Source organism: Echiichthys vipera, assembly GCF_963691815.1.
Source record: "Echiichthys vipera genome assembly, chromosome: 1".
NCBI classification, from domain to species: domain Eukaryota; kingdom Metazoa; phylum Chordata; class Actinopteri; order Perciformes; family Trachinidae; genus Echiichthys; species Echiichthys vipera.
Genome location: NC_139826.1, coordinates 24,773,241 through 24,793,938, shown reverse-complemented (window position 1 = coordinate 24,793,938; position 20,698 = coordinate 24,773,241). Strand labels below are relative to the sequence as shown.

General features: G+C 39.2%; 1 protein-coding gene across 1 annotated transcript; it reads left to right on the top strand.

Moving 5' to 3' along the window:
* The first annotated feature begins 3,141 nt into the window (after positions 1-3,141).
* ipo7 (importin 7) lies at positions 3,142-19,601 on the top strand. The gene is made up of 25 exons (XM_083913819.1): positions 3,142-3,318; positions 5,712-5,793; positions 8,931-9,084; positions 9,251-9,409; positions 9,500-9,656; positions 9,890-9,979; positions 10,094-10,188; positions 10,277-10,361; positions 10,478-10,612; positions 10,743-10,842; positions 10,931-11,007; positions 11,166-11,282; positions 11,541-11,630; positions 11,757-11,922; positions 12,040-12,200; positions 12,809-12,937; positions 13,892-13,958; positions 14,677-14,802; positions 14,948-15,045; positions 15,154-15,249; positions 15,671-15,891; positions 16,384-16,595; positions 16,716-16,922; positions 17,022-17,138; positions 18,546-19,601. The coding sequence occupies exons 1-25, from the start codon at positions 3,235-3,237 to the stop codon at positions 18,644-18,646; spliced, it is 3,126 nt and encodes a 1,041-aa protein (XP_083769945.1). The 5' UTR covers positions 3,142-3,234; the 3' UTR covers positions 18,647-19,601.
* Positions 19,602-20,698: the final 1,097 nt, after the last annotated feature.

Here is a 20,698-nt window from a genome sequence, read left to right as displayed (position 1 = left end):
TTTGTGTAGCAATGTCACAAATACAAAATTCAATTTTTATGCAGATGATGCCATCATTTATAACTATGTCTCGTCTTTAGAAAGTGCAATTAAGGATCGTCAATCTGTGTAAGACAAATGTAAATAACTTCTAAATTGTAACTTTCAATAACAATCTGTCTTTTAAACACCATATTGAGTGCCTTACAAAAAAAACTCAGGGTGAAGTTCAGTTTTTTTGTATACGAATAAATGTTGTTTTTCTTTTAGTGCTAGTGGGGAAAAATTATCTAAGCCGTTATTTTATCTGTTATTGACTACAGTGGTATTTTGTACATGCATGCAAATACGTCATCTTTAAAAATGCTGGATTCTGTGTACCATGCTGCTTTATGATTCATCTCTAATTCCTGTTTCCGAACACACCATTGCACTCTGTATGAGAAAGTTGGACTATCTTCATTACACACCCGTAGAATGGAGCATTGGTGTGTGTTTCTCAATAAGGCTATTTATACATCAACTTCCATCCTATCTGTGTTTTCTATACTGGCTCCTAAAAACACCAGAACCTGCACCACCCGCTCCAGCAGCCTTATTATGGTCAATGTTCCTCGAACCAACAGTGTGTTTGGTGAAAGTGCTTTTGAATATACAGGATATACTACAGGATCATTTCAAACTGGAATCCCTCATCAGCATGGACCATTTCAAAAGCAGGATTAAGGACTTTTTGAATACGATTTGTAAATGTACTCTTTCTGAGCCCTGATCTGTTTAATCATTTATTTTTACTGTTATTTTATCATGTTTAGTTGTGTGTTGTTTTTGTTTTTATATATGATACTTGTACGTTTTATGCTGCTGTCTTGGCCAGGACTCCCTTGGAAAAGAGATTTTAAATCTCAATGGGAATATCCTGATTAAATAAAGTTTAATACAAATAATATAAAGTAGTAAGTAAAATCTCTAGCTATTTTTAAGTGTTCCCATCAGATGAACATAGGACCTTTAATTAAACTCCATGTACTTGACAGCAGCCTATCATATTCACTTAAATGTTACAGATTAGGCTGCCAAAAGTAAATAAAGTTAGTTCCACCTTGATCAGTTACACCATTAAACGCTTGTTAATGCATCTTTAATAATTATGCAATGATGCATGTTAATAGCATTTTGTGTGTTCTATTTAGGTAGGCTAATACTTTGAATGTAGGATTTGCATTGTGGTATTTTAACATTGCATTGCTACTTTTGCTCTAGTATAAGATTAAAATACTTCTCCCAACAAAGTCATATTTAGACTATGCCTACAAAATTCTAACCAGTGCAGTGGAATAATATGATATAGCTACAATCACACACCTTTTTAAATAAAATCTGACAAAACACAGATTACTGAATTTTCAACCATCCCCCAGATTTATACTCTGAATTGCTGCCTCATTCTTTTGGATAACCTGCAAAGTGAATATGTTCTTCTCTCTAAAATGACAGACTTAGATAAACTAGACCAGCATACCGTTCAATCCGTTAAATTCGGCCTCAGATATTGTTCATATTTGATTGACAGAGAGGTAAAAATCAGTGAAATGTAAATGCGAAGAATCACGGTGCCCTGACCAGTGAGACAACCATCGTCTACACTCTTTTGAAGGTTATTGATATATAGTGGGTAACAAGTTTGTCTTAGTCATAAGGTTGTCATGATACCAACATTTTAAACTTCAATACAATACTATAACTGCACCCAGAGCTTTTTTATTGCTAGGCCTGTTGACTTGTCTTAATCTATACAGTATGATCATTATTCAACATGTTTTATTCACCTTCCCTTTCTCTTTGTACATAACATGGGCAGGTTGTTGTTTTTCCTCCAAAACTTTATTTAGGACAGTTCAGTACATTACATCCACTCATAGAATCATTGAATTTGCATTTCTCAAAAACAAAAAACAAAGCGGCAAGGCAAATACATAATACATACATAAAGTAAAAATACTTAAGGCAAGGCATTATCAGTCAGTATAACAGTCCTAAAATAGTTTATATACTCAAATAAATCAATGTATCACACATCATTTGTATTTTGAGACCCTTACAATAAAACACAGATATCTTATTCAAAACAGTAAAAATGGTGACATAGAATGGCAAATATTTTAAAATTGCTGGTTTGTATCAGCTAATGTTGAAGAAAAGAAGAACGATATTTATTGAATTAATTTGAAATCAATTTAGTGACAGTTTCTGATTTGTAATATGATATTTACCCATAAATATTATAATGTTGACACTTCTTTAGAAAGGCTATATTTGTAAATTAGAATTTGTTGTGCGTCAAATAATGTGATATTGTCAATACTGTCCAGAATTGAATTGGTATTGTTGGATATGAATAAAATTGATGTTCACTTGTTTCAGGATCCTTAAGACAGAAGTAACACAGACTGTATATCTGTGTTTTTCTGAAATACGTATGAGCTGTGTTTTTCATGTGCCACAAATGTTTGTACTGTGAAAAAGAATTCCCCTAAGGGGACAAACTAACTAACTAACAAACAAACCAACTAACAAACTAACTCCCTAACAAACAAACAAACTAACCAACTAACAAACAAACAAACAATCTAACTCACAAACTAACCAACTAAAACTAACAAACAAACTCACTAACAAACTAACTCACTAACTAACTAACAAACTAACTCACTAACTAACTAACAAACAAACTCACTAACAAACTATCAAACAAACTCACTAACAAACTAACTCACTAACTAACTAACAAACAAACTCACTAACAAACTATCAAACAAACTCACTAACAAACTAACTCACTAACAAACAAACTCACTAACAAACTATCAAACAAACTCACTAACAAACTAACTCACTAACAAACCACCTCACTAACAAACTAACTAACAGGAGTCGACCTCAATACCAGATATTCTTCTTAGTGTGAATCCTGTCTATTCAACATTTTAAATCGCATTTCTTTGGCTTTTGGAGAGCTTAGCCATTTGGTTGTACTAAAGTTATGCTGGAAACTACAACTCCCATAAAATAGATGTGCGGTCGCCGCCGGATGTTCGTGTTGCACAAATTTGGCGCTGATCTATCCGGGTACTTTATTCACTGCTTCCTTTCGCGCCGGGTAACCGGAGAGCCGTGCGTCCATGTGCGCAGTGACTGGGAACTGATAGACGTCTGAAATCTTAAAAATCCGAGCCGTAAAACAGAGTTTTCGAAATGGATCCTGAGGCATTGGTCGAGGCCCTTCGGGGGACGATGGACCCCAATCTGCGTGAGGCTGCCGAGAGACAGCTGAACGAGGTAAAAAGTTGAGATCAACGGTGATGGAGGTTATGGCGCGGTCTCAGCTCGGGCCTCGGCCGTTCACAACATCAAGATGGTGCGATCACGCAGACTGGGCTCCGGTACCGTTACCCTCACAGATCAAGAGCTAAATCCGCTACCCGACACTCCTTCTCATGCCCTCCAGTCTTATCACCAATCTTTTGCCATAAATTAAATATATTTGTCTAATTTCGATGACACGCTCGCGTGCCAGTAACGAACGTCAACGTAGCTTCATCACGAGCCAGCTGTGTCGCTAATGCTAACCGAGCTAGCTTCTCCTCGCCCCGCTGCTGAGATCATTATTAGCCCGTCACACACTTGTTTCTGTGAAGTTTTGACCACATTTCGGAGCTGACACGACACAAGAATAATATGGCGGGTGTGTTGAACAACAAGTAAATTGAGTGAAAGCCTGGACATGTGCTAGTTAGCGTATTTAACAGCAGGATACTGATGTAGCCGTGTAGCTAATACAAGCTAAGCTAACTTAGCTACATGTTGGGTGAGCTGCTGCTACAAAGCTGCTGCTCACGTGTCACTGGGACAAACCCTGAAAGTGATGACATTATTATTATTCAACAACGCAATAAGATTTTAAAAGAGACAACATTTGCTGCTGTTTGCCACACTTAATGTCAGATAAGAGACTTTATAGTTACCAATTTAAAAAAATCCTAAAATGGAGTTTTACGTTAGCCGAGGTCCATGAGCTAATGTTAACTAGCCGCACTGTCCTGGTTTTATTTAAAGCTGTTCTGCCTCATTCGCAATAAAAGTATGATGTGGAAAAACACTAAAATGAAGTGTTTTAGGTGCCGTAGAAATTACGTGTAAGAATGAAGTTTTAATGACTAAGATTTAGACAGAATGGGATAACTTTGATTATAACTTGAGGCAATGGAGTCTTCTATCTTATTTGACACAATATATAGTTAAGGGGAGATTAAATGTTTGCATAGTTTCCCAAAACTGTCCAAATCAGTTAGTAGGTATACAGTGTCCTAAATAAAATAACTTGAAGCCTTTAAGGCCATGATTTTAATTAATTTCTCTGTAGAAATTACGTGTCAGAAAAAAGTTTAATGGCTAAGATTTAGACAGAATAGGATATCAGATATGATATACAGTTAGGGGAGGGGTGGGGTGAATGGTTTGCATAGTGTCCCTTCCAAAATGTCTATCAATTAGTTAGTATACAGTGTCCTATATAGAACAATCAAGTTCATGACATGATTTCTAATAACTTCGGTGGTTGGTTTGGTCTCTTTCTCTCATTGGTTATGGAGAGTGAATTCAAGCAGGGCAGGGACCCAACATTGTTTTAAAGCCCACTTTTGTGACCCTGTGCATTGGCCAGTCAAATCACAAAATCATGATTAAGCTCAGTGTTGGTCTACATCTGTGTTCCCAAATTCACTGGCTTGGGTTGTTTTTTATTTTTGTTTTTTTACACCCACATCATGCATTGATAGTGAAGGTTCACTTGAATGGCATAGCTTGGGGAGTAGCTGCCTGGAGTTATTGGAGTTGTGTACAGAACCAAAAAAAATCACGTCTTCTGAAGGAGGATGTAGTAAATGTGTTGGAGTGCATAGTTTCTAAATGCAGTGCTTTGCTTAGTCATACATTCTGACTTTGTTTTTCATGGCGAAATGGCCAGATAAAAATGTAACAATGCTTAACAAAATGCTCAGACACATTACATGATTAATGTAAGGTTAAAATATGTTTAGACATTGTAACTGCATTGTGGTTGAAAGAAAATATTAGGAATATATTTTAAAACATCTGATAAATCATCTAGCCATCTCGTAATTTATCACCTTTACAACTTCACAGGGACCAACCTATTGTAGATTTACTTCTGGAGGAGGCAATAACTCAGAAATATGAGTTGTAAACCTGGCCTTTGACTTTCACTGAAACATGTTTTAAATCAGAACATTGACTTGGATTTGATATGTCATGGTATTTTCGAAAAAGATAATAGACACATGCTAGGTATTTTGAAAAGCATCAAAGCACAAAGTTCTTCATCAATGCAATGTCCATTTTTGTTGTCATTCACTTGGCAACAGTCTTCATATGACTAAAACCACCTGTACAGCAAACGCTGTGTACTTAAGTTACCAAATAATTAACCATGTTCCTTTGATTGCAGCATATTTAACAAGTAGCTTAAAGTCAGTTACTTCCCAACAGAACAGCAGTGCATTACAGCAGAACACTATTAATAACTGGAAGTAGGGTTTATGCAAAATAATATGAAACATACTTCACACAACTGTATGAGAAGTGAGATTCTTCATGTTCTTTCAGTGTTTATAACCGGTTTACATTCAGCTGTTCTCAATTCTGATTTTCAGGGTCACACCCAGGTAAACTTTGTGTCCACTCTGCTGCGTGTCACTATGTCTGATCAGCTGGATTTGCCCGTCAGGCAAGCAGGTGAGTCTAAACTCTGGTATAAAAATAGTTTGCACTTGCCAAAAGATGATCATATATGAAAACCAGATGGAGTATAGAATTGGCTCGGCTTATATTATTCATGTGAAATGTTAATCTCTGATATTAATCACTCGAAAATGAAGATTCAGTCCCTTCTATCTGATTGGTATAATCACAGTGTTATGACTTTTAAAGCTGAGGTGAAGAGTCAACACAGACCGGTTTGGGTTAAGGTGCTAAAGGTGCTCTAGTAAAAAACAAAACAAACATCAAAGCTATTCTCCCAACAGTCAAAAAAGCGAATACACCGGGTTTCTAATAACATTTAAAAACGCTTATCATAGTTGTAATTTTTCTGCCTCTGCCTTTTCAATCTTTGTATGCCTGTTTGGATGAGATCTATATATGCTAGGAGGCTCACATTTCGATGGAAAATATGGATTTTGGCATTGCAAAACACCTGCTTGTAGTTCTGTGGCTTGATTAGTAGTATAAAGTATTAGATGGGTCCGGTCCACATAAGGTTACCAAAAACACCTGTGTCAGTGTGACTTACCACTTTATGCTGCATCTGAGTCCAATTTTGTCCAATTCTATTATGTCATACTAGATATTTTCCATGATCCCAAGTTAAACAGGTCACTTGTATAATATCTTCAGAAAAGACAATTAAACAATGTTACATGACTCACAGTTGTGTTCTGTAAGGCTAAAGTACCACACTGAAGAGCAGTGGACACGTGGAGTGTGTTAAATATAGCTTGTTTTGCTTTAGTCAGATGCTGCCCTGTGAGGAAGGTGTCAATGGAGAGAAGAATCAACGTTGAGTTAAATTCTTAAACAAAATTGGTACAGAAAGTATACAGATAGTATCTGAATCTTTTTGTGCCCATCTTCCAAGTATTCATAGCTGTACTAGCAAATTAAGCTGTTATAGAGCCGTTATAGTGCTCTTGTGCAATAAATTACTTCTCCAGCTGTAGGAAAAATGTCTGACAGTGTTTAAAGCAGAATAGAGGAGCAGCAGCTCTCCCAGACTGTACAGAAGCAGTATGAATAATATCACAGTGAAGATGACTACAAACTTACATTATCTTAACTCATTGTGTTGGCACCTATGCCTAGTCAATACACTTAAGTTGTTATTCATTTAGCTCCTGTCTGGCTTGATACTGGTAGGCAGGCCAACATAAAAGATGCTGCCATTCACTGTCACTCCGCTCTTATATTCATTTTATGTGATTGGCAGTTATAACATGATTTTCTGAGAATATATTGAACAAAGGCATTCGTTGTTGTTATATCAGACCACGCAATTGAATTGAGTTGTTTTTGAATCAGTATTGGCAGAAGGAAAAGTATGTGTTGAGATTTCTGCTGCCAACCGAATACAAATAAAGGTAAATTAAATTGTGTTTTGTAGCCACAGCATTGACAAATGACGTTGCTGTCAACAATTGTTGATGTACGGCTGGAGTTTCTAGATATATTTTTTTGTTTGTTTTGACCACAAATTAAATTCCATTCATCTCAATTGTTTTCGTGTGACAGAAGGAAGAACTTTTACTTTACAAAAAACAATAACTATACATTCTGCACAGCTATGAGTGATCAGGTGGAACTGACCCTTTAAAGCATTTGGTTTGCATGTTTGTTTAGATTTAGAGTGCTCACTGTGGAGATTGTAGTAGGCTTTTTGAATGCACACATACAATGATTGCACACATGAGGTCATTGTTTGTGTAATGTTGTTGGCCCACAGCACGTGATTCTTAAGAGACACTGAGGTCTCTTTAAAATTGATAATCCACGACAACCTCACTCCCTACAGGAGGACTGCAACTGATTATTTACACTATTGATTAATAAGCCTGTTATTTTCTTGGTTTATTGTTTGGTTTATAAAATGTCACATAATATTTGTGTCCATCCAAGTTTTGTCCAAGGTGATGGCTTTAAATGTCTTGTTTTGTCGATCCCAAACTAAAAGATATCCACTTGAATAGGATATAAAGCAAAGCGGAAAATCTCCTTTTGAGATGCTGAAAAAGGCCCTTTTTTGCTTTATGCGCTCCTAAATCTTTTAACTTAAAAAAAAAAAAAAGTTCTGTACTGTTTTCTTATATTTGCCATTTTCTATCGTTAATTTATTCAGCTAGATGTGTTCAAGAATTAATTTTCCTCCTGTCCATGAATCTTAATTTATGACAGATTCTTAGTGGCTTCGCAGTGTTGGGCGATAGTGTAGTTTGGTGGTCATATGTGGAGGGGGGGGGGATGCTCTGTCAGCATTGATAGGCTGGATTATGATTGCCTCGCCAGCGGTGTAGACATTTGTGTCAGCAGTCTGATGGCAGCCTCCCAGCCCTCGCTCCTCCGCTCCCTCAGATGCCTCTCCCTACAAGCCACAGAACTCAGTGGGCATCACATCCCCGATGTAGATGTGAACCCAGCTGACACCCTTGTGCCACATTCAAAACTACTGAACTACAGATGGAAGTATTTATTCCTGCAGCTCAGGCTTGAGGTGGTTTTGAATTTACACTACGGTGCTGTACACAGTCATGATGCAAATGCAGTCAATATGACGGGTGCGCATTTGGGAGTTGCATGAGGCTGTACACGAACCGTACATGGAGGTTTAGTTACTTTGTAGTTTATCAGTAAGCTGCTTTACAGAGGACTGTATTTCCTATATGAGATGGAGAGCTGAATGGTTCTAATGTGCAATGTAGTATATGCTTTTTCTTTTCAAACTTCAAATCAATATGATGATTAATACAGTAAAATTATATTCCAAAAATGTCTATGTTTTGGTCTTAAAAGTATTTACCAAAGTAAAATATCTCAAACTGAAATGTAGAAGTTTTTGTATCTTGCAAAAACATTAATTGAATCATAAATTTGCTTTTAGGGGAGGTGCACATCAAATGGCTGCATGGTCATGTGACTCTCTTCCCCTTTTCCGGCTTGATGGTTTCATTAATAACTTATTTGACTAAACATAAGGTGTTGGTGTTAATGGGCCAAAAAAACCCTCAATATTTCAGTATTTTATTGGTATGTCAGCATTCATACAAGGTTTTTGCCGTTTTGCTCTTAAAGGGCTGATCCTTTTGATTTCTCTCTGTCTCTAGGTGTGATTTACCTTAAGAACATGATAACTCAGCACTGGAGTGATGGCGACGGTTCATCTACAGAGACTCCTGTCAATAACATCCCTGACGAGGACAGGCTGTTCATTCGAGACAACATAGTGGAGGCCATCATCCACTCCCCCGAGCGCATCAGGTAACCACACACACACCCTGCTGGCTGAGTAGAGTGAGAGGAACTCAGGAGATTTTTTGTTTCCATCCATCTATGTTCCCTCCCAGTCACTCTTTTCGATTTTGCATACAGTATTCTGACACCTTCTAAATCACCCGATCTAAAACTGTGCTTTTGAAATGGTCAGGGTCCAGTTGACAACATGTATCCACCACATGATCAAGCATGACTACCCCGGTAAGTGGACGACCATCGTGGACAAGATCGGCTTCTACCTGCAGTCAGACAACAGCGCGGGATGGCTGGGCATCTTGCTCTGCCTTTACCAGCTTGTCAAAAACTATGAGTAAGTCAACGTTCTCAAACTTAATTTTAATACAGTTTCATAACACATGGTTAACATTGTGCTCATGTGGCTAACTTGTGTGCGAAACAGATATAAGAAACCGGAAGAGCGTCAACCTCTGGTGGCTGCCATGCACATCTTCATGCCCATGCTGAAAGAACGCTTTATCCAGCTGCTCCCTGACCACTCCAGTGACTCTGTCCTCATACAGAAACAGATCTTCAAAATCCTCTATGCCCTCTTCCAGGTAATGTCACAGCTCCTAGCAGCTTATTTTTAGCTGTGTTTTAGACGAATGAGAACTTTTCTAAAGAGAAATGTCTGGTCAGCCAGTAATGATGATACACCGCTAAAGTTGAAAATAAGTCTGGTTCATTCATTGAAATTAAATCTATAATCTCCCCATTTGGTGTGAACATATCTAAATATCTGATTTATATAGAGGAATATTTAGAAAGATTTGTGCTCTTGTCTCCACAGTACAATCTCCCCCTGGAACTCATCAATAGACAGAACCTGACGGAGTGGATGGAAATCCTTAAGACAGTAGTTGATAGAGACGTGCCTCCGGTGATTGATACCACACTAATAATACCAATAACTACTTACCAGTTGTTTGTTTCCAAGATGTAACCATTCCAGTTCTCCACAATCTGACGGTGCTTGTGTGTCTGGTCTGTGCAGGAGACAATGCAGATAGAGGAAGATGAGCGGCCTGAGCTGCCATGGTGGAAGTGTAAGAAGTGGGCCCTTCACATCTTGGCTCGGCTGTTCGAGAGGTAAAAATCTAATAATTGGGGCTCCTTTTTAGGAAATCGCTCAAACACAATTAACAATAATACTCACTATATTTAACCATCTCTTCAGGTATGGAAGCCCAGGCAACACTACCAAAGAGTATGCAGAGTTTGCTGAACTTTTCCTTAAAGAATATGCCGTTCCCGCACAGCAGGTAAGAACTTATGAAGGTGTAATGTAAGCAGCGGCTCTCTCGTCAGACTGTGACACGGTGTGTCTTTTTGAAGTGAACTTTACAAATGTAAGGTGTTTGTTTGACTTGTCTATTAGGTGCTGCTGAAAGTGTTATACCAGTACAAGGAAAAGCAATACGTGGCTCCCAGAGTACTCCAACAGACACTCAACTACATCAACCAGGGCATTGCACATGCTCTGACATGGAGAAACCTTAAACCACACATCCAGGTACAAATACAAAATGTCTGGATATCCAGTAAACATTTCATAATACAGTAAATGACAAGTCTTAGATGTTGTGTTGTAACAAAAATGTATATAGCACTCTCTGATTTTGATTCTGAATTGTGTTTTTCAGGGCATCATTCAGGATGTGGTCTTCCCCCTCATGTGTTACACAGACAGCGACGAGGAACTGTGGCAGGAGGATCCATACGAGTACATCCGCATGAAATTTGGTAAGCAGAGAAGGCTAGTTTCTGTAATCAAAAGGGTTCCGGTGCACCGGTGATTAACCATTTGTCTGATCTCTGCTGTCCCCCTTAGATGTATTTGAGGACTTCATCTCTCCAACAACAGCAGCCCAGACACTCCTCTTCACTGCCTGCAACAAGAGGAAAGAGGTGAGTTGAAATCATTGTGTGCATATCTTCCTTGCGGCCTTGATTTTTGTTAAGTTAGAAAGAAAATCCCAATAATGGAAAAATCAAACGGATTCTGCCTCTGTCCCCAAACTTCATATTTAACAAGGCCTAATCCTGGATGTTCTTGCTCTGTTTAGGTGCTACAAAAGACAATGGGCTTCTGCTACCAAATTCTCACTGAACCCGCCTCTGACCCCAGGAAAAAGGATGGTGCCCTCCACATGATTGGCTCTTTGGCTGAAATCCTGCTTAAGGTAAACTGTCAGCTGCTGTTAGCACTACTTCCTTGACAATTCTTCATTTCAACACAAATTAAAAGTGTAAAACAGGTGTTCAACATTTGTAACATGATGCAGATTTTCATAGCACCTTCCTGTTTTTTGCCCTCGTATTGGGTTGTTGCTTGGCAGGCTATTGAAATAAAGTTTAATATTTCATAGTTGTGGCACAAATATTTAAGCACTGATAATGTAGAGTTATCATCAACCAATTTTCTTTTTTTCTCAACACAGAAAAAGATTTATAAGGACCAGATGGAGTTCATGCTGCAGAATCACGTCTTCCCCCTTTTCCGCAGTGAACTGGGCTACATGAGAGCCAGAGTAAGAGATAATTTCCCAACAGACAGACCTAAGACTCATGTGTTAACATATCCGAATAAGGTGGCTTTGAATTAACACACCCTCGTTAAATTGTCTCAATGCTCCGCTTTTTTTGTTTTCGCACAGGCTTGCTGGGTGTTGCATTACTTCTGTGAGGTGAAGTTTAAAAGTGACCAGAACCTGCAGACGGCTCTTGAGCTGACCCGCCTTTGTCTAATCAATGACAATGAGATGCCTGTTAAGGTAGAGGCTGCTATTGCCCTTCAGGTTCTCATCAGCAACCAGGAGAAAGGTGAGCAAGTAAAGTCGTACCGCTGGTGTTTTCAATACATAGAGTATTTCTTTTTAAGAATGTGTAATTTACTGGTTTTCTTGGAGTGTCTGAATTAACTTGCGTGTTTGTCTTTAGCCAAAGAATACATCACCCCATTCATCCGGCCAGTGATGCAGGCACTCCTGCACATTGTCAGGGAGACGGAGAACGATGACCTCACCAATGTCATACAGAAGATGATCTGTGAATACAGTGAGGAGGTGACTCCAATTGCAGTGGAGATGACACAGCACTTGGTAAGCGCAATCAGTAAAGAAGCTACATGTTTGTGATTGATTCTGGGGCTACCTCCAACTGTTTGTATTGGTCTTAGTTGATGAAATTAGTAATAGTAGTAAGAATGTTTGTCGACTAAGAATTTCTTTGAGGACAGCCATAATCATTTCACGTGATGCCATCACTAGGTGGTTTATTAACCTTCCTTGGGGCTGTAATGTATGGAGAGAGCTGGGACCTCAAGAGGAACTGATGATCCATACTTTTGTATGAAAACCTGACTTCATTCAGATGGAGTATGGGCAACCAAAATAAGTCACTCACTGAGTAATCCAAAAAAGAAACTAGGCTCTGGATTAGGATTTTTATCCAAACTTGCATTGTGCCTGGAAAACATTTACTTTTCTCCTCTTATCAGAAGTTTGTAAAATCATGTACAGTCATATATTTTTTCATATGGATGCATTGGGGGTAGATACCAAATGTTAGCATCTCAGAAAGTGACAGTGGTAAGCTTTTATTTAATAATCTAGATCAGTCAGACTTCCTGCCTTTTTATAGTGAAATGTATGGACACTAAATGTCTACAAACACAATCCTAATAGCCCCTGATTTTGCTCTTTGTCAGGCCATGACGTTCAACCAGGTGATTCAGACGGGTCCTGATGAGGAGGGAGGAGATGACAAGGCAGTGACTGCTATGGGCATCCTCAACACCATTGACACATTGCTAAGTGTGGTGGAGGACCACAAGGAGGTTAGCAGCATAACTACTTAACAGACTGCCTACACACACACACACACACTCTCTCTCTTTCCAGGTTGATCACTCATCTCAGCGCCACTTCCTGTGCAGAAGCAGCTCTGGTTGGCTGTGTCCTGCCAACACACTTCAGCCACCCACCAGCTCCTGGGAACACGCTCTGTTCTCACTGTGTTCAAAATGACTCAGAGGCTGAGGTAGACGCTAGAAATAGTGCCGGGGCACGCTGCCACCATGTCTGCTGAAACAGGACTGCCGGTGCCTAAAGCCAAGAAGCCATTAAATTTTACCATTACTTTACACTGAGGGTTTTTAATTGTATGACAGTTCAGAAGTTTAGGTTGTTTACTTTGCTGCAGAGAATTAGAGTTATTTTTTACCGGCCAATGCATTTACAGGGAAATTGAACCTGTTAAATGGAACCTCTGTTGGTGCATTAGAGGACATTACATTAATGACAAAACATTAACGATGAAGCCGTGGTTATCCTCATGGCTTCTAGTTGACTTGACTGAAAATAGATTACTCATTCACTAAATTCATACATTGTTCAATACATTATGTGGATGTCTGGTCATGTTATCAAGCAAAGATAGCTAATCACTAATAGTTACAGCCTGGATTTAAAAATTGGATCCTGAAATTATACTTTTTCTGCTAACTTTTTTGAAACCGTTTATGACCAATTTTGTTTAACACTAGATAAATGCTTAACATATACAGAAGCACTTGCTTGTGGTGAAAAAAATAAATATTATATTATTATACATTATAAACAAAACTTGTGACTAATTGTCACTCCCTGCCTTGTATTGGATGATGCATCCCAATATTTGTACTTTAAGGAACATGCTGTTGAAATTAGACCATCCAAGGATTTGATCATGGCAGCTTTACAGTACCTTCTCTTTAATGTCCTCATTTCCTTTAACCCTCATGCTGTTTCAGATCACCCAGCAGCTGGAGGGCATCTGTCTGCAGGTGATTGGCACTGTGCTGCAGCAACATGTACTGGGTAAGCAGGTCCGCCCTGTGCTTCCACATTCCACCTGCATGATGCACTAAAACCCTGTCTACCTAAGAGATTATCTATTATCATAAACGGATATATTTACCTTCAGTGACTTACTTTCTAGGGGGGGTGTTGGCCTGCCCATGCTGCTGAAAAAAAGAATCCCAGAGGGAACACGTTTACATATTGAAATTCAAAACTTCAGGTTCAAATGGCAATAGCAACATGATAAAGAAATTGGCTAAAATAAAACGGGGGGCGCATTAATTCAGTTTTGGTGAACCAAACCTTACATATTAAATTACATTATATAGATATAAACACCAAACTCTCTTCTCAAATGGAATAATTTAAAGTTTCTTTATATATTTTGCTTATTTATCAGTTACTTTAACAGTCCAAAATCCACTCGATCCACTCTTCACATCGGCATAAATTATATCCACAGCACTTATTCACCCAAAAAATGTCACTTTTAAAGCTGGTTCCTGTTACTCCTATCATTAACTTCTTGACATTGATCGACACTCATGTGATTTACTACCAAGCCTGTCAACCAGTACCAACAAAGTTATATTTGCTATACCGGTCTCTCGTGTGCAGCGCAATGCCCAAATCTTGAAACGTTTTAGAAAAAAGAAGCGTACACTCAAATTATTGATTCTATCGATTAGGACGATTAATCGCAGCAGCCCGGTTACTTTCCTCTTTCCTTTCCCAGAGTTCTACGAGGAGATCCTGTCTTTGGCCCACAGCCTGACCTGCCAGCAGGTGTCGCCACAGATGTGGCAGCTCCTTCCACTGGTATATGAAGTCTTCCAGCAAGATGGATTTGATTACTTCACAGGTGTGTGGCTGGATAAGAACCAGTGATTGTATTCCCATAAGAATGCCAAGTTGGTTTCTGTGAGGTATAAAGATTTTAAAACTGTAAAATAAAAAGGGCCGTATCCATACTCAAACTCAGTTGTGCGAATGTTTTTCTGTTTCAGATATGATGCCTCTTCTTCACAACTATGTCACAGTTGACACAGACACTCTCCTGTCTGACACCAAATACCTGGAGATCATCTATAGCATGTGCAAGAAGGTAAAATGGTGCATAATGGTTGATAATGCATGATGTAACAGGCTGTGTTTTCATTATTCGTGGGGGCCGGTGTGTATTGGGAGGTTTACCTGCTGTCACTTCACACAGGTCCTGACAGGTGATCCAGGCGAGGACCCCGAGTGCCATGCAGCCAAACTGCTCGAGGTGATCATTCTGCAGTGTAAAGGTCGTGGCATTGACCAGGTCAGTATATTAAAAATGTACACCTCAAATTGGTAAGCAGAAGAGACAGAACTATAGAGACTTAAAGGAGCTGGACTCGAAATACTGAAAGAGTGTACTAGGATTGACCCCACCCATCTCACAAAAACTTCCCAATACATGGAATACTGGCATTTTTCACGGCCACATGCTCGCGCAGACGTACTGGCTGTCAAAACAGATAAACTCTGATTATAAAACGCACAGAATGACTTGATTCTCTGCTCAGGACGCCATTGCGCAATATCTTTAAATATCAAATGTATGCTGCTGTATTAATGCTCTGAATGTCAAGTACAGCTTCTTTTAAGCTGCACAGGATGCCTACAGTTCTGATGATTTGTAGTAATAATATTCACAAGACCGTTTTGCTCTATTGATGATGAACTTTCTGTTGTTGCAGGTTGTGCCCTTGTTTGTGGCTGCTGCATTGGAGCGTTTGACGCGGGAGGTGAAGACCAGCGAGCTGAGGACTATGTGCCTGCAGGTGGCTATCGCTGCACTTTACTACAGCCCCCCTCTTCTCCTCAACACTCTGGAGAACCTACGTTTTCCAAACAACACTGAGCCTATCACTAACCACTTCATAACCCAGTGGCTCAAAGATGTGGACTGCTTTCTTGGGTAAGAGTTTCATGAGTATCTCAACAGTGCAAGTTAACACAGCAGTACTGTACTGATCCCGACAAACAATAAACGTTTTGAGCCTGTTATTAACTGCAAACACTAGTCATTCAATTTCATACTTGCGGTCTATAGCTGCAACTGTGAATCTTTCATTTTCATCATGAGAAATGCTGACCTCTAGAGCCCCAAATTATCTTTTAACCATTTACTTTTACCAAAGTAGTGAATTTGTCTAGTAATTGTTCAGTCAACTAGTAACAAGTATATAACATAAAATAAAAAACTTTCTAAAATGGAGCTGTTTGACCTATTTGATCAATTTTATGTACTCTTTGGGTAGTATCTTCATTGTTTAATGCATAAGTTGAGTGCCTCCAAAGCACACAAGTTGCTTTGTATAAACGTGTCAACAGTTTTGACATAAGTTACACTATATTAATTCAGCTATCAGAAACCACTAACTTCTTGTCCCTGTTACTCCCCTCACAGCCTCCACGACAGGAAGATGTGCATTCTCGGACTTTGTGCCCTCATTGACCTCGAACATAGGCCTCAGGTGGTCAACCAGGTGGCCGTCCAGCTTATTCCAGCAGCCATCCTACTATTCAACGGCCTCAAGAGAGCGTACGCCTGTCGAGCAGAGCATGAGAATGACGAGGATGATGATGACGAAGATGGTGAAGAGGATGACGAGAACAACGGTAAGGCATTAGTATAATTTCTTAGTATTCAGTGGTGCAGCAGCCAAGTTCAGTATTGCTCTGCAATGTGAGATAAGTGAAATTAAGTGACGTTAAAACTCTCTGAATGAATGAATGTAGCCGAGCTGGGCAGCGACGAGGATGACATTGATGAGGAAGGCCAGGAGTACTTGGAGATGCTGGCGAAGCAGGCAGGAGAGGATGGAGATGATGAAGACTGGGAGGAGGACGACGCTGAGGAAACAGCACTCGAGGGCTACACTACCGCTGTAGATGATGAAGACAACTTAGTGGATGAATATCAGATCTTCAAAGCCATACTACAGAGTGAGATGACAACCTGCTGATGTTAATTCCTTGCAGATCCAAATTAAATGGTTCAGCAGATAAATATCAATTCATTAATCTCACTCTACTGTGATGCAGATATCCAGAGCCGTGACCCAGCATGGTACCAGGCACTAACACAGGCCCTTGATGAGGATCAGGGCAAACACCTTCAGGACATTGGCACACTTGCAGACCAGAGACGGGCAGCACATGGTGAGCGCCTGCTGAGACTGCAGTCCAATTTTCCAATTAAACTCTGATGCGGCACTTCAGTCTGACAATAAAGCATTTTTTTAACATGCTAGTATTCCTGCTTTTTTGTTATTGATTGCTTTGCCTATCATTTTTATTTTAAACATTGAAGCTGAAGATGGTAACTTTCTATAAAAAATGCTTTTTTAAATTTATCCTGACCGCAATATGAGATGTATGATCTGTGAAAAAGTCATGTACCCCTGCACTGATCTGCTGCTCCCTGTGTGCTTCTAATGGCATCTGAAAGATAGAACCAGAGCAGTCTGACGTAATATCAATAACTGCTCATTAACCCAGATCAAACTGAATCTCTGCAGCACTGACTAAATGAGTCAATATTCTGTCAATGTATTCCCTATTCTTGAACAGAGTGTTTTCAGAAACAAATTTTAGCGTACCGTTCAGCTGTAAAATGAGTTTGTGACCAAGTCCTAACAAAACCAAGAACCGGCCCGACAAAAGTTCTCATTTTACAGCTAAATGGAACTTTATCCAAGAAATGTCGAGTACCGTAAGAGAATCTGATTCATATTTGATCAGCGCTTGCTAGTTTCATTAACAGTCATTGACACTGCGTCAGAGACTGCTCCGCTCTCATTGGTCGTTGTAGGTTGGTTGCGGTGGACGAGTAGAGCAGCAGCCCAAGTGCATTACTTTTTCACACAGTGTCATTGTGTTGTCAGGGTACAGTGACATTTTCAGCAAATATGAAAAAAACATATTTTTAATAGAATGTTACTGACTTCACCTTCAATACAAAGGCGATTACAATTAAACCCCATTCTGTCATGATGCTATAAGCTGCCTTTGTGACTCTTTATGGGCACTATAAAAGAGCACACGAGTCTGGGATGATTTAATAGAAAAATCACATTTTCCACCTGCATTAAAGAATGTGTTGTAATCCTTATTCAGTTGGTAAAGGCTAGTACTCTGAAGCTTCCTGCCTGCATGGCTTCTCTCAGTGCTTGTGAGCCAAAGTGATGGCCTAAGGTTTTTAGGGGCTGATGAACAGTAGTGTTTGGGTCTGTTCCCCATGTCTCTCTCTCCCTTCATTTCCTGTATCTCTCTATTGTTTACATATAATAAACTCATGAAATGCCCAAAACACGTTTGATCACACTGTGTGGCACCTAGTCTTATTTTACCAAATGATGTTTTTGCGTTCTGTGAACAGGGATAAAGGGGAAAAATGTAAAAGCCTTACCCTTCATATCACAATATATTTATCTTGAACTTCCTGACAGGTAAAATTGTCAACTTTTTGGGAGTCGGTATATGAACAGAAAACACTTTCCTAATGGAAACAAGTTTTTCTCCCCCACATGTGATTTTTAAGAACTGTTGCTTATTATCTTATTACAGAATCCAAGATGATCGAGAAACACGGCGGGTACAAGTTCACAGCGCCAGTGGTGCCATCTACTTTCAACTTTGGAGGCACTGCTCCAGGAGGAATGAATTGAGTCATCCGTTCTACTTTTTATTACTCTGTGACTGATTGTAGTGAAGTGAAAAAAAGCTTGTGTTGTTCCCTTAACTAGTGGTTCCCGAACTGGTTCTTCTCAGTCATTCTTCAATCTGTCAAATGGGAAATAGCACCAGAAGATGTGGGAAAGCAACCAAAATGCAACCAATGGCTGGGGAAAACAAACCAAGAACTTGAGCACGATGCAAGAGAAGAAGCTCTGAACAACGTTGTCTTCTGGAGCCCAGTGTGGAGGGGATACCATGACGGCAACTCTTTTGTTTTTTTTCCCACTTAAACAAATTTGGGGGATTAACAGTTAGAAATTGATAATGGGACTTAATATTTCATTATCACTGTTGTGGCCGAATGGCCGTAATAAGATTATACCTCTGGTAGTGGTGATATATACGTTATTTTCTGCATAAACAAACGCTCATGTTTATGTACATACAAGCCAAGGTTATTGATTTTTCAAGTAGCCTTGAAAAACAACCAGAGGCATTCGTAAGGTGTTAACAGCTGTATTCATATGTAGCATATTGGATACTTCATAGCACTATGTGATGCCTGATCTCTGTAAATTAATGACTAGCACTTTCATATTGTTCAGGTCTCCTAGCCTTCTGTATCAGACTGCAAATTTTTTAAATTGAAGACTATTTAAAATGAAAACAGCTGTAACTTTGTTACTTTGCAAGTGACTTCTGTAATGGCTGGTTGTCACGCATCTGATTACAGAGTGGATCAGTGGGCAACTCAGAAACTATTGATTTCAGGAAAAAAGAGAATGCTCTTGGTGTTCAGTTTGGCTACAGGACATGTTTGTGAGCACTGAAAGTACAATTGAATACATCATTGAAGCATGTACAATTGGACTTATCGTGAAGGTCTCAAGCTTTTGGTTGGTGTATGGATGAACCATCTATATATACAACATATTAAAAAAAAAAAAAGCTAAGGGAATCTGTGACCCCGAGTGTTTCCTTATACAGGTACATGTCATTTCCTGCTGTATGAGTTTATTTTATAAGGAATTGGTTGAGTGTAAGTGTAAGCTTAACTTTTTTGCAGACAACAGTCCACCTTAGTGCAGTGCTCTCCTAACATCATCATACACTGTATTTGTACGCGCAAGCCGGGTTGGAGAGTAGCTCGGAAGCAAAAGAAATAATCAAAGAATCACTTTTGAAGACCCATCACCATCAAACTGGGAATATTTGCCAACACAATCATGACATGATGCCTTTAGGTGGATCTTGCTTTATTACATAATCCTGGGGTACAGTTTTAAGTCTAGGTATATTTTTCGGACTTAAATTATTTGCTTTGTTCTTATATTATGTCGAAAAGATATGTGGTTGATCACCTCACCACTCCGTAAATCTAATATTGTAGCACAGAAAAAAATGCATAGCACTGGAGGAACACTGTTTAACAGAGGCTTGTTGGATCATTTTTGACCTGAGGGCCAACTATAACTTCAATCTACCTGTTTATGTCCAAATAATTGATTTTGAACAATTAAAGATCTAATTCAATTCTATTTATAGTGCCAAATCATAAAAGTTATCTCAAGACTCTTTACATATAGAGTAGGTCTATAAACCACACATTTACAGTTGTGATCAAAATTATTAGCCCCCCCTGACAAAATTAGACAAAACTCCTGAGTTTTTCCATGGAAATTGCCCTTAACTACATTTTTCTTATTTTGAAAACAAATACACTACAAAGACAAAAGTTGACAAGTTCGATTAGGGTGTTTTATTGACACAATGAGTTAAAACAAAAAAGCCCCCTAGCCATTAATAAGCAATAGTGTGCCCTTTTTGAGCAGCAACTGACAACGACCTCTTGGAGTAGTTCTTTACTGGGTTGGCACAGGTCTTCTGAGGGATTTCTGGCCCATTCTTCCACAGCAAATTGTTCCAGCGGGTCCAATTTGTATGGTTTCCGAGCATGGACATTCACTTTGAGCACCCGCCACAGATTCTCCATAGGATTGAGAGCTGGGCTCTGTGCGGGCCACTCCAGAACCTTGGTTTTG

Coding starts and splice junctions, on each gene's coding strand:
- ipo7 (XM_083913819.1), top strand. CDS start 3,235: ATGGATCCTGAGGCATTGGTCGAGGCCCTTCGGGGGACGATGGACCCC. Junction 12,201..12,808: donor TGGAGATGACACAGCACTTG/GTAAGCGCAATC, acceptor GCTCTTTGTCAG/GCCATGACGTTCAACCAGGT. Junction 16,596..16,715: donor AGAGGATGACGAGAACAACG/GTAAGGCATTAG, acceptor GAATGAATGTAG/CCGAGCTGGGCAGCGACGAG.